Source organism: Mustela nivalis (assembly GCF_964662115.1).
Source record: "Mustela nivalis genome assembly, chromosome: 8".
In the NCBI taxonomy this organism is placed as follows: domain Eukaryota; kingdom Metazoa; phylum Chordata; class Mammalia; order Carnivora; family Mustelidae; genus Mustela; species Mustela nivalis.
This window is the reverse complement of record NC_139027.1, coordinates 22,518,496-22,536,744: the sequence shown is the minus strand read 5'-3', so window position 1 is coordinate 22,536,744 and position 18,249 is coordinate 22,518,496. Positions and strand designations below refer to the sequence as shown.

The window sequence follows — 18,249 nt, the reverse complement described above, 5'->3', positions numbered from 1 at the left end:
TTCAGGAGGCCTTCAGCATCAGGAACTGAAGCACAGCTGATCCCCGAGCCAGGACCTCAGCTGCTGGACTGTGACAACCACAGGGAAGACTGGTACTCTCCCCACCCCCAGGAAAGCCGAGCAAGAAGATAGCAGCTTTGCTGCAGAAAGCCCAGAGCTGAACACAATGTTTTCAGGGACTTGGACTGGAGGCTGAAACCTGGAAAGGTCACACCTGCCCTCATCCCCACTGTCAATCAGATTAAAGTTAGGATCCCTGAGCCCTGGGAGCCTCACGTGACCTCTCAGCCTCTGAGAAGAAACCGGTCTAACTCCCTGCAAAGATGAGCGTGCGCAGCTGTCACCGCCAGCAGGTGGCCAAAGGGAGCAGCTAGCTAGACCAGCCCGGTCTCATGATAACCGTCATCAGCATTGCCTTCATCTTCCTCGTGGTGACCACATTTCTGAAAATGCCCTCATGTGCAGTAGAGGGCGTAGATCTTACCTTAATTTCACAAGTAAGAACACTGTGACTCAGAGAGGTTAGGTGACTTGCTGAGGTCACACAGGAAGCGAAAGAGCCGAGACGAGAACTCAGAGCTTGGGACGCCTGATTCAGGGCTCACTCCAGCCTACCATCTGCTTATCCCAATGATCCTCTTCAGGAAGCCAAGGACTACCAAGATGAGGTTGGGTCACTGAGTGCCCATACAGCCAGCTGTGCCAGCATCTGCGCCAGGTATGGGCACCAGTCTCAAGACCTTCCCACCACCACTCAGCAAGTCAAAGACCTTCAACTCTTGTGCCTGGAGATTCTCAGTAGTGCTTCTGGCTTAGGTCAAATAAAGACACATGGCATCACACTTTGGAAAGAGACCTAGCTCTGGTTTTCCTCCTGGACATTCCCGAGGCTTGAGAAGGCAATATTGTGCACACAAACGACAGAATTGCTTGTACAGGGAACTGGGACCCCGTTACTTGGCAAGACCAAGGACTTGGGGGGTGGCGGTGGAACTTCCCTCTCTCTTGCAAGCCAAAGCATCTCTCTAGTATGATGATAAGGATGATTGGGGTATTGCCCCAAAGAGCAAAGTACCAGCAAGGAAAGGCAGATCATTCCCACCTCACCACCTCCTACCCCTGCTCCACCCTAAGGAGCCTGAGGCCAGGTTGTGATCTCTCAGGGCAGGTGTTGCCCAGGGGATGGGGATGCCCACAGCCGGAAGCTGGTCGACTCTCCTTGGGAGAGCTGCTTCTGAGGGTCAGGATCCCACTCACCAAATCCATTCTTCTAAGCCTTGACCCCACTCCCTCCATGTGGCTCTCTTTGCCAGCCCCGCCCCCAAGTCCTGGTAGCGCCCCCACATCCTCCTCGCTTTCACACACACCCACCCATCCTAGGTGAGCTGGTCCTTCCCGAGGTGCCCCCAAAAGAAGGAATTTTATGTGTTGGATGATAGCTCCCCAGAGGGAGCCCTGGCACGTATCTGTGGCCGCAGCTTCCCTGGGGGGGTTGGGAGATTTGCTGGACATTGGGCATGGATTCCCAGAGCCACAAAAGCCAGCTTAGCCAGGTGGGGACTGGGTTGACTACAAGAAAGGAATATCCATTGTCATGGGCAGGGGGCGCTATACTGGTAACGCTCACGGGATGAAGGATGGAGGGACTGGCCAGTGAGCATCGCTGCTGGAGAAGTACGCACTGAAAGATGGTGGGTAGAGCTGTAACGTTCTTTTGGATTCCAAGGCCTGAGTTCCCCCTGGTCCGTTTGTTCGAAAGCCCTGAGACTCTCAGGGCTTCCCTGAGACCTGCTGTGTGCAGGTGCTTGGCTGGGCATTCAGAGTCAGACAAGGTCTCGGTCCTCTCTTCCTGCCATCTCGTGGGTCCAGCAGCTGCACAGACTATCAGAACCGAAGGACCTCTGGCTTTAGACAACAGGTGTGCGGACACGAAGTGACAGAACCAATATGTACAGGCACGATGGGACAGAACGGATGCTCCAGCCAACCCCGTCCGTCATGGAAACAAAATTCATAAAAACCTCATTTGGTCCCAGGACCCCACCTTCTCAAGAAGGAAAGAGTCATGTCAAAATAATTTTACAGACCCAATCTTTATTCAACAAATATTTATTGAGGGTTTAAGATACACCTGATACAGGCTAATAGCCATCTTTGGTATCCGTTGATTCAATCAATAATGACAGAAGCCATTAAGGGGTCAGTAACCTCTCAATTAAAGGCAGCAGTCATTAACCACAACAGTGTCTGTACCTATTTGGAACACGGCAATGCCCATGGGTAGTGGCTCTGAGAAGATGCTTCCAGACACAGGAGGCTCCTGGATCCCAGAGATCACAGTGTCCAGGTGAAAGCTTTGGCTTTGGGCTCCAAGGTTGCCAGACCAGTTCTGGCTCCAAAACGCATTGGGGGATTTGGTGCTGGTGAAAAGTCGGCCACATCAGGAGCCAGGAAATACGAGGCCCCAGCAGCAGGAACTTCTCAACCTTTCTGGCAATGCTGCTTTTTGTACCTGCTTCTTCCTTTCACCTTTCTCTCTTGCTCTTATATGCATAGATTTGAAATAAATCCTTATCCTTGGTGCTCCTGGCTGGCTCAGTCAGTTAAACATCTGACTCTTGGTTTCAGTTCATGATCTCAGGGTCCTGAGATCGAGCCCCGTGTCGGGCTCCATGCTCAGCAGGGAATCTGCTTGAGATTCTCTCTCTCTCCCTCTCCCTCTGCCCCTCCCCTGCTCACTCGCTCTCTCTCTAAAATAAATAAGTAAATCTTTAAAATACACACCTATTCTGTTTTTCACTGGTGAAACAGTTCCTAACCCCTGTCCTGTGATTCTTCCCCTCTTAAATGGCCCAGGAGCAGCTACTTTAGGAAGGAACAGATACCAATATTATCCTGCATTTTATTCGTATATACGTTACCTTTTGGGGAAAGCCCCTCAGAAGCTGTAACCAAAGAAATCGTTCTCCTTCACTGGGCCCGTTTTCTCACTTGTAAAAGTAGGCTCTTGGTCCAAACAGCATCCCTGAAGGGGACACCAGTGCCCCGAGGAGCTATGTGCTCACATGCATGCTTGAAGGAATGCTGTGGTCAGACACATGATCAGAGAGCATTGCTCTCCTATTGATTCATGGTGGACATCAGTGTCGAGCAAAGACGGATAATTCCTGCACACAGGGAACTGATCCGACCCAGGAATGCCCAGGCCTGTTTGATCAAATTCCATCCCACAAGCCCACCTTGGGAAATACTGAGCAAAATCCTCTCTGAGTACTGGAGAAGGTCTATGTCCATGACCGTGGCTGCCCAAAGAATGGACAGCTGCTGAAGGAAGTGCCACACTGAGTGGCAAATCGCTGAAACAAAACAAAACAAACAAACAAACAAAAAGAACAAAAAACCCTGATTCCAACTCCTTCTTTGCCCAGGATCGATACAAATGCCATTGGACATGAGAGCTATGCTCTGCATTGCTGGTTTATCAGTTTGACACAACAACTAAACCTTCCCCAGTTCTCCCCCAGATACACACACTCACACACACACGCGCGCACACACACACACAGCTTGCCAGCTACCCGCTTCTGTGCTGACTGATTAGTGGAGCAGTTAATTTGCTCTGAGCCGCTGAAGACAGGGAGCTCAGATAAACCTGGCCCGTGGGTTAATGCCTGGAAAGATTTAGTCCCTGCAGCAGTCTAGGCATTCAGACATCAATGGTCCTTGCTTCCTGAGTGATGGAGGCTAAGACACAAAGACACTCAGGGGAAGCTATGGCCGGTCCTCTCTTAGAGGAACAGCGCATTTTCCTGGAGAGAGAGAGAGAAGATATCTCTAATACTATAGCCAAAAGGATTAATATTTCCCTTGGAAATGTATTACTTTTTCACCCCCAGGAGACGGGTACTCTCTCCCAGTGCCCAGGGGTTCTGACCCTAATCAGGCCCTTAGAGAAGCCAGACACAGGGGCCGTTTGCTGAGACTACCGTGGTCCTCCAGGCAGCCCACCGTGACTGCAGACCCCTTCGTGAAGGATTCACTCTGGGCCTCTTGCTGTGGGTCCTTGTAATAATCTAGCGAGGGTGATAAGAACACGCCTCTTTCTCAGACAGGGATACCAGCTTGGAAAGAGGCAAAGCAATTAGTCCCACGCCACACAGTGAGTATTGGATGAGCAGGGATGAAGCCGAGGTCAGCCCAACTGGCCACTGAACTATGTTGCTACTGCGTTTGTGGGCTGTATTCTGAATCAGCTGTACTGAGAATATGAGTCCTCAGGCTGTACACAGTACTGTGCCCTGTGCCCATGTGTTCTCCCTCTCTCCTTGGGCATGTTATCCTGAACAGCCCAGTTTTAACTCCTAGGATGCTGCCTCCCCCAACCCAGATCTTTAAAGCCCAGCTCCCTGCTATAGGCTGTGTGACCTGAAGGGAATCACTTAGCCTCTCTGAGCCCTCAGCCTTCTCTTTCATATGGAGATACCCTCTCTTCCCCACAACTGCACAAGATGTTGCATCAAAGGAGGTCATGTGCATGGACTTGTTGTATCTCATAAAGGCATTTCCTGATGTTCCGTGGGCAGACAGTATTCCCTTCTCTAAGTTGTCTCTCCCAGAATCGAAGCATGCCCTAGAGCTGCTTGCCTCCTCTCCGCCTCCCCCAGATCCATACTATTGCTCCAAGGAGTCCCAAGGAGGCCTAGATCTGGGGCAGAGAAAACTCCCAGCCGCCGTCTGGGTAAATCATAATTCAGCTGTCATCGATCAGCCACCCCTCAGTGTTCCCTGAACTGCCGCCGTGTGCTGAGCGTCGCGCTGGGTACCAGGAAGTGGACACTGAAATCCCCCCTCGGGGACCTCACAGTTTACTGTGACTTTTGCAACAGCAAAGTGAATGTGACACTGAGTGATAACAGGCTGCTGCAGACTTTGGGGGTTTTAAGAAGGGCTGCAGCCTTCTGGAAAGTCTGCTGTGAGTCCAGCAAGGCTGCGGAGGAAGCCGGGACGAGCTGCACCCCGGGGGTGGGGTGATCTCTCTTTTTGCACAAGAGACTTCATGTAGAAACGCTCGAAGTCGCTCTTCACCCGCCCAGCATTTCCTGAAAACTCCTCTTGGTCAGTGAGTCCACTTTAGATCTACAACTGCTTGAAGAAGATTAGCTCTTTAAACCTTTTAAAACATTGAAACAGAACACTTTAAAAAAAAAAAAAAAAGAAAAGAAACACTTATCTCCCTTGATTTCTTCTCAAGATTTGTTTGTAAGATCGGCAGGTTTGCGTGTTTGTGGAGATTGTGGTGGAAGAACGAGCAAAATACACGGAAAGGGGGCGGGACCCCTGCCCCATCCTGGGTTGCTCTCAGCCCCGGCTGCATATTGCATGGACCTTGGGGGCTGTGAACTTGCAAACACTATGCACCCCCCAGAGAAGTGGGTTCGTTGGTCGGGGTTGAGCCCCGGGCATGTGTGTTGAGAGCCGCCCCCGTGATTTCCGAGGTGCGGCCGGGGCTGAGACCCAGCGGGGCAGGGCGTCCCTGTTCGCTCCTTGTCAGCTCTTAAAGCCCGCGTTGCAGATCTTCTCTGCCCATGAATTCTGGTCAGTGGATCGCTTCTGTCTCTCCCACAGAACCAGCCCTCCTCCCTGGCCATGCTGGACCTTCTGCATGTGGCTCGGGACATCGCCTGTGGCTGTCAGTATTTGGAGGAAAATCACTTCATCCACCGGTGAGTCAAAGCGATCTTGCTCATCCCTCTGCCTTCTGGGTGCTGCCCTGTGTGTCTCCAGGGCTGAGGTCTGCCCCCTGCAGAGTACAATGGCAGGTGTCTCTCCAGACTTGTCTGGATGACTCAACTTCGCTGGTCTTTAAGATAATTACTGACCCGGTCAGGGCTTCATTTACCTCATATGTAAAATGGGTATCATAAAAGATCAATCCCGGTGCCGGAGATGAGACAAGCTGTTCTTGACCTTGTGTGGGGATTCCCACCTGCACCTTGCAGTCTGCTATCACTTTAACGTTTTTCCTGTCTAGAAAACCAAGCTCCTTAAGGGCAGTTAGAGGAGCTCCTATTTTCACATATTTGACTATGGGTGACTTGAAGGCAGTTTTATTTCTCTTCATACCCCTGTTACATCGCAGGGCACAATTCATGTCTGTTGGATACAGTAATTTTTTTCTAAAATACTCTGAAATGAAGCATGTTCATTTTTTTTTTTTTTGGCTTCCATACTTCATTTCCTCTTTTCTATAGGACCCTTACATTTAAATGGCGTTTGATTAGGACATCAAATCCACGTGTAATGCTCTAGACATGATAGATAATACGTATTTCTTTCCATGTGGATGTTGATGACTTTCTCAGCTGACACCTTGATTCTGAAATCTGAGAAGTCAAATAGATTGTTAGGCTCTTTGCAAAGCTCTTCCTAATGATATGCTTCTCAGTTAGTAAATACGAGCCTGGTGAATGAACAATCACTTTTTAACACATGTCTTCAAAGAGTATAAGACATGTTCGAAATAATTAGAATATGTAAGTACAAAGCAGGAAATGAGAGAAGCTGTGTGAGTTCAGAAATGGAAAAAGCACGTAAGCAGATAGCAAGCTATGCTTTCTGCCCTAATAAAAACGGAGAAATTAAAGATCAAGAAGGGCACTCGCCTGGGCTCCTAAAGTCGTTCCTAAAACCAGGCAATAAACGTTCACACCAGCATATCCTTCCACTGTCACTCCATCCTTTCGGTCTTCAGATCTTCCTCTTGATTCTAACTCTGTCCGACTCACAGATCTTCTGCTTAATAGAAACAACAGGAGTGAAAAAGGAGCTGGGACCAGTCCTTCAGGTTCTCCTCCAAAGCCACGCCCTCTGCCTCAAAGCACGGGCAGCCCTGCCATTGTTCTTGCCCTTTCTGTGGTGCCCAGAACTTTCCATAAATCTCAGCTCTGGGCTCCACTGCTGCTCAGACAGGACAAGGTTGTGGTCTTCTTGGGATTCATTCTTGGCTAGAGCCATCTTTCCACCTGCTTTCTGTGTCCTCTAAGTCTGGACTCACTGGAGAGCGAGCTGGGCGGTCACCTTGGTGACTCTGGCCACCTGCCTTCCCTTCTCCCCGAGATCATTTCTGCTTTCTCGTCTCCACCCCATGTTCATTACCAAGCATCCGGACTCTCCCGGCTGAGGGAATCATGTTCTTCTTTCCTCTAATGTTTTAAAACCTGCTTTCCTGAAGCCGTGAGACATGTCAACTACATCCGGTGCTCTCTTCTTATAGATGATGAGAAACCAGGATCACAGTCACTCTGGGTTCCTACCACTTCCACATCTGTACATAGTTACCGAAGGTCAGAAGTGCATCCCAGAGTCATCATCTATTGCTACTTTTATCTTTTTTGAGAAGTAAAATTGTCAAAGACCAAATCAGGAATGTAGGATCTGCAAAGAGGATCTGCTTTATATGGAACAGAAATTGTCCATCCCAAAACACAGCTTTTCTTCTGGGCTAACTGGCATTAGGAAAGCATCTTTCACACCTCCTCACTGGCCAGGAGCTCTGTGAACACACTCTCACGGCACTGTGGCCTCTCATGCTCCCTCCTCCACCAAGGTCCGCCACAAGATTCTCACAGGTTCCCGGGCATGCACATCTCCAGAATTCAGAGCAGAACTCCTTTCCCAGATGCATAGGCTCCCATTTTTCTATTAGATATGTTTCCTTTGGACATGGTTTATTGCCATTTCAAGAATTATGGGTCGTTCTACCAATTCTTGGTGTGTTCTCTGATATCACGTTCACTTTTTTGCCATTAAATTCAAGATCACTTCTTTAAGCAAACATTTCATGCGCATCAGTGTAAAGACCTTCCTGGAGATATAAATATTGTTTCTGGTCTATTTCAGAGTATTTCTCTTGAGAAATGATGGCTATATATCCTACTACTTTTCTTCTTTTTGATGTCATATATGTTATGCTTTCATAGTTTTATTAGGGCATTTTATGCACCATTGGTCCTCAAAATTCAGCTGAAACCCTCTGTATCAGGTCAGTGGTATTAACACCAATTTCCCTCTCTGCCCCACTCTTCTGGTATCTTAAGTGCCCTAATGACCGCCCCCCCCCAGTCCAGATCCTATTTCTTTTCCCCACGTCCTCATTTCTCTACCAAAGATCAGGACCTTTGGGAAACTGATGAAAATAGGAAAATGTTACCGGTACTCCCTAAGAAATGCTTTTTTTCTGCCCAGGTCTTCAATATTATTAGAGACTTTCTCTAGACTTTCCAGACTTTCTCTAGATGCATCCTTCATTCTCACATGCATGTCAAGAATGAGTAAGCCGTTGATGACTGGATGAGTCTGGAGAGTTCTGATCATGCCTTCCAGGCATGCTACAGGAAAATAGGCCATCTGGAGTGCAATGGCAAGAAGACATGATAACTGGGGCGCCTGGGTGGCTCAGTGGTTTGGGCTGCTGCCTTCGGCTCGGGTCATGATCTCAGGGTCCTGGGATCGAGCCCCGCATCGGGCTCTCTGCTCCGCAGGAAGCCTGCTTCCCTCTCTCTCTCTCTCTCTCTGCCTGCCTCTCTGCCTACTTGTGATCTCTGTCTGTCAAATAAATAAATAAAATCTTAAAAAAAAAAAAAAAAGAAGAAGACATGATAACTTTATGACTTGAAAGAAATGATTCCTCGGTCCCAGAGCTGTGACGCATACAGCTTAGCAAAGGCATTAGTGAAAATCATGGATGTAAGAACAATAGTAGCTTATTTAAAAAGAAAACTAGAATTACTGGGGAATACTATGACCTGCTTGAACTTGGTATCATGGAAGCCATGCTCTCCCAGAACACTCCCCCAGGCAACTGGCAGAAACCAACAGCAGTCTGCACAAAACAATAACCTGAGCCAAATGGCATTTCTTATGTCCCTATATGATCTTCTTTTAGCTTAAGTTTTTTTTAATAGAACGAGAACAGTGCCCTGTATCTTCTAGGGTTGTTGTGATAATCACCTAGGAAGCACTTAGAACAATGCTTAGTACAGAGTAAAAGGCCAATAAATTCTAGTTCCTATTATCATTACTTTCATTATTATTATCCCATTAAACATTTTCAATCATCTCCCCAAATCCGTTTCCACTTGCCTGTTAGTTCTGAGGGCTAGAATGGCTCTAACTATTTCTCTCAGACTGGAGTGTAGTGTAGTCCAGGAAAGAGAGGGCAGAGAAGGGAACTACTTGAACTTGAGATTGGAGGTGAAAATCCCTGTGATGAATATTACCTGTGTGTCTTCCCAGAAATAAAATTAGGAAGTGCATTGTGTCTTTCCTTTTTTTCTTCCCAGGGACATTGCTGCCAGAAACTGCCTCTTGACCTGCCCAGGTCCCGGCAGAGTGGCCAAGATCGGAGATTTTGGAATGGCCCGAGACATCTACAGGTGAGCAAAGATGGCGGTTACCCATCAAAGCCCCATCCCCTCAGGAGAGAATGGGACGTGGCTGCCTATGCCCTAAGTCATCTCTGGTACCGTCCACTGACCACCTAACATTTCCTTAAGGCCTTTTCTAAGACATATGGCACCTCAGCTAGTGCATGTGCCTGGTGTGATCCTAATTCTAAGATCACAATGGCTGCCCTCACTGACACCATGTTCTTAAGGAGATCATCTTTCTGGTTCCAACTTTCTAATCCCAGAATGTTCTCAGGCACAAAATAACCCAGATACCTGATATGGAAAAAAACCTCAGTAAGGTTTTACTTCACCCCTCTCCTCTATACTCAGGAATTCTAAGTGGACTTGGCTTCCATCACTCCAGACAGGAGCACCCCAGAACTGACAGCAGAACGGCCGGCTGCCCAGTCTTCTCTACCTACCCCGGGAGCCGCGGGAGGGGGGGTTCAGAGCCCGTAGCTAAGCTTCATCTCTTCATCCCTGTCATAGTCTCAAGGGCACATTAAAAAATAAAATAATTTTTCTAATGAAAAAGAAAGCTCTTCTGCTGTCCTTTGCCTCACGCTTCTCTTCCCAACCCCTTGTTTCATTTTCAGCTGATTATTTATGACCGTGACTGGCTGTGTGAGCAAGTCACTCCTTAGCATGGTCACTAACTACGCACCCTCCAGTCCAGGGGTGGAGCGGGGAGAGATGGTCACAGAGAGCTTTCAGTCCTTAGAGAGTACAGGGGACCCCCAAAGTCCCCTGGTCCCCTGTAGAACTGGTAGTGATCAACGCGGGAGGAAACGCTGACGGCACCCCGTTCCTGCAGGGTAGCAGCGCGGGTGATCGGGGGTTCCGCTCTCCCTTCTCTTTACCTCTCAGAGGCTCAGCGCCCCTCCCCCCCCCTTCTGGGAATACCCAGGATTCCCCTCCGTTCAACAGACGAAAGTTGCAGCAAGCTGACTTAGCGAGCGAGCCCTTCCCTCCATCTTCAGCTCTGACGGCTCCCCTGCCCTAGCTTTACCACCCCAACCGGCCCACAGCTCCACTGTGCCCACACACGTGTGTGATGTCATGTGTCAGGAATGGTCTTCCAGAGAGTTCCTCACCATTCAGCTCCCTCGGCCCCTGTCTGTGATGCTCTTCCTGTCTCTCACCACTGCCTCTGTGTCCCTGAGCTTCACACACACCTCCGTCACCATACGTGTTTGTCTCCACTGCAGGTGTCGGTATGTCTGTTCCTCCCACTGCACGCTGGGGCGAGAGAAACTGTGACTTATTCATGTTCTCAACACTCAGCGGAGTAAACCCTCAGTCCAGGGGTCCGTCCCCCTTTATCCTCAGTTTCCCTTTCGCCAGTTTCAGTTTTCATGGTCAATAGTGTGGTCTGAAGGCAGGTGACCCTCCTTCTGACATACCGTCAGCAGGTCAAGAGTCACCTAACTTCCTGTCCCAATGCCTGTGTCTCTGGGCTCACGCCATCCCCTCACACAGGCTTGTTATCATCTCACGTCAACCCAAGAAGTAGGGTGAGGACAGGACGGGGAGATACTTTGAGAGAGAGACGCCCCATTCACATTTCTATCACTGCACTGTTAATAACTGTTCTGTAGTATTAATAGTGTTCGTTATTAATCTCTCCCTGAGCCTAATTTATAAATCAAACTTTATCATAGACATGTATATAGGAGAAAATCCGGGGACCTGTAAGATTTGGTACTATCTGTGGCTTCAGGCATCCACTGGCGGTCTCGGGAGGATATCTCACATGGATGAGGGGAGACCATTGTCCATGTTTGTTGAAGTCGTTACTCCGGGCAACTGGTGGGGAGCTGCCTCCCCGAGCACACCCCAATAGGAGAACGCAGGGCTACGGGAGAAGCTGGCTTCAAAGGCGTGAGCTAACTTACTAGTTTTTGTTAGTGATGTCATTAACGCAGCTCATGATAAAAACTGTTCGGTCGCCTCACAACTTGGGAGGCAGCTCTGCCACCGGCCCTGTGTTCTCGGCTGGGGTGTGCTGGGGGGAGGCAGCGTCCCTCTGGCTCCCCAGATGATTTGCTGAGCTCCGCTACTGAACGAAACACCGCACGAGTCCCACGGAGGATCCAAAGCAGACCAGACACAGGCCCTGCTCTCAGTGCCTCCAGGTCGGATCTTCCGTGAGTGTGGGCCTCAGGCCCCGGCTGGAGTACTGTCAGTCCTTGTGAGCTAGACCACACGAAACCCATCTAGGGAAACGTGCCCATCTGCCAGCCGATACTCTAGTCACTGCAGTGGGCCGCTTCCTGTTAAATGACACCAAAGTTCTCCCCTTCGTTTCCAACGACCTGTGTGCCCCTCCTCTCCTTCCGAGGCCCGAGAACCCCTCACTCATCTCAGTCCTGGAATGGCCGCAGCCCGTGGTCGCCTGGCAGAGCTCCCACTCGGAGCCCCCCTCCGGGACCAAGCGTGGGTCACCTCTTCTCCCCACAGAGCCAGCTACTACCGCAAAGGAGGTTGCGCCATGCTGCCCGTCAAGTGGATGCCTCCAGAGGCCTTCATGGAAGGAATATTTACTTCCAAAACGGACACATGGTGAGTCTTTGCGCGGCCGTCCTGCGGGTCTCGCTGTGGGCCTCACACCAGTGCTCCCGAGCAAGTGCTCCCATGCTATCCCACGGGGAAGGGGCAGAGGAGACACGTCCATGCACCTCTGCGCAGGGGCTGTTGGAGGCGGGCAAGGATCCGAACCCACAGAAAGGCCTGTGGGGCGCAAGTTACTCCCCCCACCCTGAGGGCTCAGGCATCGCCGAGACTCTGCCTTGCTGACCAGTGTCCAGGTGATGCCGAGCCCCCTCGCCGGGGACCACACGTGGAGAGACACAGGATTTGGGGTTTTTTCTCCAAACTCCAAAGTTGGATTTATTCCAGGAAGGCAACATTGAGGTAATATTAGAAAAATTGATCAATGACATTCTCTCCACCAACAGAAAAAAGAAGAAAATAATTATCAGCACGAAAGTGCTGTAGGCTTAGTGGGGTTGGGACCCACTCTACAGGTAAAACTGAGAGTGGAAAACACCGCACGTGAGCTCTCCAGAACTTACTCGTCCTGCATAGCTGACACTTTGGGCTCCCAGACCAACAGCTCCCCACGTCCTCCTTCCTCCTGCCCGTGCAACCTCCATCCCGCCCTCCGCTTCTCTGATGCCACCTCGAGGGCACAGCCTGCAGCAGGTGTCCCTCTGTGCCTGGCTTGGTCACTCAACATCCGGTCCTCCGGGTTCATCTACGTGGTCGCAAATGGCAGGATTTTCTTCTCTTTGAAGGCTGAATAATATTCTGTGGTTTATACGCACGCCATGTTTTCTTTATCCATCATCTGCCGGTGGGTATTTAGGCGGCTCCCACACGTCGGCTGTTTCGAATAACCCTGCAGTGAACTCGAGACTGCAGATCTCTCTTCGAGATACGGGCTCTGTTTCCACTGGCTGTAGACCCAGAAATGGGATAGCTGGATTGTAAGGTAGTTCTGTTTCTACGGTTTTGAGGAAATATCTGTGCTTTTTTATATTTTACATTCTATGAGAGCAACATAGAATTTGAAATGGCAGATTAAATTAGTGCTATCTGCCAAATACACGTGTACATGTGCACACACATGCACATGCACCCACACCCATATGCACACGCACATGCACACACATGCATGCACACACACACATGCACGCACACATGCCCACTCACACACATGTGCACCCACGTGAACACATACACATGCACACACAAGCACACGTCCATACACACACACACACACACACATGCACACAACACAAAAGGAAGTCTTCTTTACTTGTAGAAAAACCCACAAGGACAAAAATGACAACAATGACAAAAATTTGGAAACTGGGTGGTACCTTACTTAGGAAACCGGAACGTTATATCGAGGTCCAGAAACAGCCTGTTCACACTGGAGAAAATCCCAGAAAGGCCCAGAAGCTGAAGGTGCCAGGTACCCCCGGCTGCAGAGAACATTAGACAGGAAACTCAGTTACAGGCGTGTTTAAAAAGTAAGCAGATCGTTGGCCCATTCCCTCACCCCCATCTCTCCCCTACCATCGCACAAAACCAGGGGTTCCCTCTACGAAGAGATGGAATTAAAGCCTTTCTGGTGTTGGGCACATCAAGACATCACTGAGGATGAATCTCTGTTAGAAACAGGGATACATCTTTTTTTTAAAAAATAGGGCTCTGCAGACACCATGATTTTATCCCAGGATACTGCACTGATTTTGGATGTCCGGCCTCCAGAGCTGGGAGAAATCAAACTCCTGTGGTCTCAAGCCAACAAGTGTGTGGCGGTTTGTTACAGCAGCCACAAGAGACTGATACTCCCAGGGAAACATGCAAGCCAGCTGGCCCCCCAAGGGACAGAATCCACAAGAGCTTCCCATCGGCTTTGCACTGTCCCAGTCATAAAATACGAACAGGCAGCCAAGAACCCACGAAGGCTTGAGAGAAGAGTCTAATCTGAAAGAAACAAACATGTAAAGAGGGAACTTGGAGGAAGAAAAATACAAAGCTTAGGAAAACTTGTAAAAACCCTAATATCCTCAGAAAGATAAATTATTGCAACCATAATCTAAGGATGAAAGATTTTTTAAAACAAGGCTTTTAGAGAAAAGAGTTCTTAGAAAGTAAAAATAGAGAGTGCTCAAGGAGATGGCGCATTAGTCCCCTGAAGCTTGTGTGACTGCACACAGCAACGTCAGGTCAGGTGATCAAGGTCAATGTCAACAGTGACTGATCTCATTGATAGCTTGTGCCCTTGATATGCTGTGATGAAAATGACATTTAACCTCTGTGGTCTTTCTCCCCACACCCAACAACTCCCATCTAATCATAAGAAAAGCAGACGAATCCCAGGTGGGCATTCTAATACTCCTCAAAAGAACCAATACTCCTCAAAACTGTCAAGGTCATCAAAACCAAGGAAACCCTGAGAAGTTGTCACAGTCAAGAAGGAAACATGACGGGGCGCCTGAGTGGCTCAGTGGGTTAGGCCGCTGCCTTCCGCTCGGGTCATGATCTCAGGGTCCTGGGATGGAGTCCCGCATCGGGCTCTCTGCTCAGCAGGAAGCCTGCTTCCCTCTCTCTCTCTCTGCCTGCCTCTCTGCCTACTTGTGATTTCTCTCTGTCAAATAAATAAATAAAAAAAAAAAAATCTTTTAAAAAAAAGAAGGAAACATGACAACTATGTATAATGTGATATTCTAACGGGGTCCTGGAACAGAAAAAGTAAATTCGGCAAAAGCTAAAGAAATCTGAATAAACTGCAAGTTTTAGTTATTAATGATCCCTTAATATTGGCTCATTAATTGTAACAAATGTACCAAATGAATCTAAGACGCTAAAAGTAGGGAAAACTGGATGTGCAGTATGTGGGAACTCTGTGTATTATCTGCTTCATTTATTTACAATCTAAAACTGTTCTCAAGAAATTTGTTTTTTTACTATGATGATAGATATGTAAAAGTAACAGAAAGCTCGGAAGACAGAGTTGAATAAATCATCGAGAAAATAAAATATCTAGGGGCTCCTGGGTGGCTCGGTTGGTTAAGCATCTGCCGTCAGCTCAGGTCATGATTCCAGGGTCCTGGGATCGAGCCCTGGGTGAGGCTCTCTCCTCAGCGGGGAGCCTGCTTCCCCCTCCACCTCCGCCTGCCCCTCCCCCTGCTTGTGCACTCACTTGCACACTCTCTCTCTCTCTGGTCAAATAAATAAAATCTTAAAGAAGAAGGAAGAGGAGGAGGAAACAAATATAAGCAAATGAGACATATAGGAAAGAAAGAGAAAATTAAGAGGATTAGACAATTAGGTCCAGTTGGCTGACAAATAGGAATCCCAAAAAGAATGTACAGAAGAAATGAAGGGAATAAAGATATCAAAGAAATAATTCAAGATTTTCCAGAACAGAAAAGCATACATGTTCAGAACAAAAGCATCCACGAAGTGCCAAGGTCAATGGATCAAAAGAGCCACATGAAAGCATGTCATCATGAAATTTCAGGCCAACGGTGATCATGATTCTGTAAGCTTCTAAGGAGAAAAAGAAAATAATTGTAGTAAAATATGGTCAGAGATAAAAACAGAGAGTCCAAATGGCATCGAATTTCTCAACAGCAACACAGGAAACCAAGAAGACAAGGAATGAGAGTCCCCGGATTGGGAAAGCCTGTGTGGAAGTAACATCACGAAATGGCGGAGCCACAGTGATCGGAGCCCCGTCTCTGACCCGCGTTTGTCTATGTGAGCAGGAGCCTTTGTTGTTTTAAGTTGCTGAGATCTGACTTACCCAAACCCGGTGGATCTCAGTGTGGTCCTCGGATCAACAGCACAGGCATCACGCGGGATGTGTTAGAAATGTAGGTTCTTAGCCCCTACCTCACGCCTAATGGAATAGGAAGTCTAGGGGTGGGGCCCAGGAATCTGTGTTTTAAGGAGCCCTCCAGGTGATTCCATGTGCACCAAAGTTAGGGCACCACCAGCTGCCCAATCCAGATGCCGAGAATAAGTTAGGTAATTAGGTAATTGTTCTGAGCACTTGTCTCTCGTACGAGCCAGGAATCCCACTTCCACCTGTCTACATTAGACGGACGTTGACAAAAAGGGACTCGGGCAAGGATGCTCGCTTGCAACGTGGTTTGTAATAGAGAAAAAGCACAAAGTATCCTACATCTCCCTCAAATGGGGAATGGAAAATAAATTGTGGTTTACTGATATCACGGGAAAGTCCCCAGCAGAATAAAAGAGCACCCCAGACACCTGCATCAACACGGATAAATCTGTATGCAACCTTCGGTGGAAGAAAGACAAGTTCCAGAAGGGTAGAATATCATTATATATCATTTTAAATATAAAAATCGAGTCTATAATACAGATTCTTTACTGTTTATGCTTTCACACATTGTGAAAACTATGAAAACACAGATGGGAAGGGGGGAGGGGAGAGAGGAAGGAGGAGAGGAGGCAGGGCGGGACTTGACGATGTGATCTTATTTCTTCCAAAAGAAAAGGGGACTGGGCATCTCAGTACCTAAATAGCTATCAAATTACATTTTCTTTAAAAAGTTTAGATTGTTTCCTAATTATTTCCTAATTAAAACACTTAAAGACACAGGTAAATTGCATAACCTTGAATACTGATGAGGGCCAGCGAGACAAAAAAGCAGATGATCAAGAGTGGAGGGGCGGAGGGGCCCCGGGAGGGAAGCTGCTTCATACAAAGGGCGGGGAGGGCTCCATGGAGGAGGTGACAGTCTAATGCCTGAATGGCAGAAAGATGGAAAGATCTGGAAGATTTTTCCAGGCTGAAGAGGAAGTCAAGTATAAAACGCCAGTGGCAGGAGCAAGACGACTGTGTTTGAGGAATGAAAATGAGTCTTCTCAGCTGGCCCCCCCAGTGAACACGGGGGCGGGGGGAGCAGAACAGTGGTAGGTGAGTGAGAAGGGCAGGCAGGGGGCAGACATAGAGGTTAAGGGATGTGGATTTTATTTAGCACACAGTGGGATGCCCCCTGAAAGGCTGAAAGCCAGAGTTTGACAAGGTCTTTAAATATACATATATAATATCACTCCGGCTGCCAATGAAGAGAGACTGGAACGGGACAGGGGAAGATGGGGAGATCCTACCCATGCCAAGATAAGAGAACAGAGAGGCTAGGCTTAGTGGTGGGGGGAGGGGGGAGGGGCGGTGTTAGCAGTGGCGGGATTCACGCTCTGTCTCAAAGGTGGCTGACAGGGCTGATGAAAGTCGGCCATGGAGTGGGAGGTGTGGAAAGAGTGAGATCAAGGGCGACTGCTAGTTGCCATCACTGGAGAGAACGGAGGGGTGAGTCGGATGTGGAAAGAGCTTTTGCACAAGTCCAGTATGAGATGCCTGTAAGACAGGCCAGCGGAGACGTTGAGTGGACTTCTGCTCTGTGAGTTCGAAGGTTCAGAGGAAGTGTAAAAGAAGTGGAATCAGCAGGCTGCATATTTAAATACAACACAAGTTTTTTTTTTTTCTAAGCGTAGCCGACCTGTAATGCACAACATAGGGAGTGCACAAGTCCACACATGACTCTGTGCTCCCACAACCTGGCCGCTGTCTCTCGCCCTAGAGCCCTATTACAATACCAGCGACCTATTCATTCCCTCTGCCCTACCTCCATCCCCGAGACTTACTCATTCTGTAACTGGAAGCCCATACATTTTTGACTCCCAGTTTTCCAAAAACTGTGCTCCGCCCTCTACCACACCTCAAGACAATCTTCCAGGTGTGAAGAGGGGAAAATAAAATGTAACTTAAAAAGACTGATAAGCACAGCACAACTTGTGATTTTTAAAACCTTTTCATCCGATTAGCTTCATTGAAATTTTTGAAGTAATTCAGGCAGCAACCACTTAATTTGTTTCTACAATTTCAGGCAAAGCAAGTTTAAAACCAAGAGCAGGAGAGTGGGATTTTAAAAAAATACTTGTTTTTATTTGACTTTGAATGTTTCAGTGCAAAGCTGTGGGCCCTATTGCTCCTAATGAGGAAAGGCTTATAGGTGATTAAAGAACCATCTGGCATACAAAATACAGATTTACTTGATCTGTGAGGTTGCTAGACAAAATAAAAGACGACCAGTTAAAATTGAATTTCAGATGAAGAGTGCGTAATTTTTTAGTATAAGTACATCCCACACAATATTTAGGATATACTTATATTCTAAAAGCATTTCTTATATTTCCTGAACAAATTTGCCTGGATGTCCTGTATGGTTATTTGCTAAAGCTAACAACTCTC

General features: G+C 48.2%; 1 protein-coding gene across 2 annotated transcripts in view; it reads left to right on the top strand.

The window, feature by feature from the left end:
• The window catches only part of ALK (ALK receptor tyrosine kinase), a 679,199-nt gene that overhangs the window by 654,342 nt on the left and 6,608 nt on the right, over window positions 1-18,249 (top strand). For both annotated transcript variants that reach the window (XM_082744992.1, XM_082744993.1), the window contains 3 exons: window positions 5,626-5,723; window positions 9,342-9,434; window positions 11,910-12,011. In XM_082744992.1, the coding sequence (XP_082601118.1) occupies window positions 5,626-5,723; window positions 9,342-9,434; window positions 11,910-12,011 (293 nt within the window). The remainder of the gene's footprint in view (window positions 1-5,625; window positions 5,724-9,341; window positions 9,435-11,909; window positions 12,012-18,249) is intronic.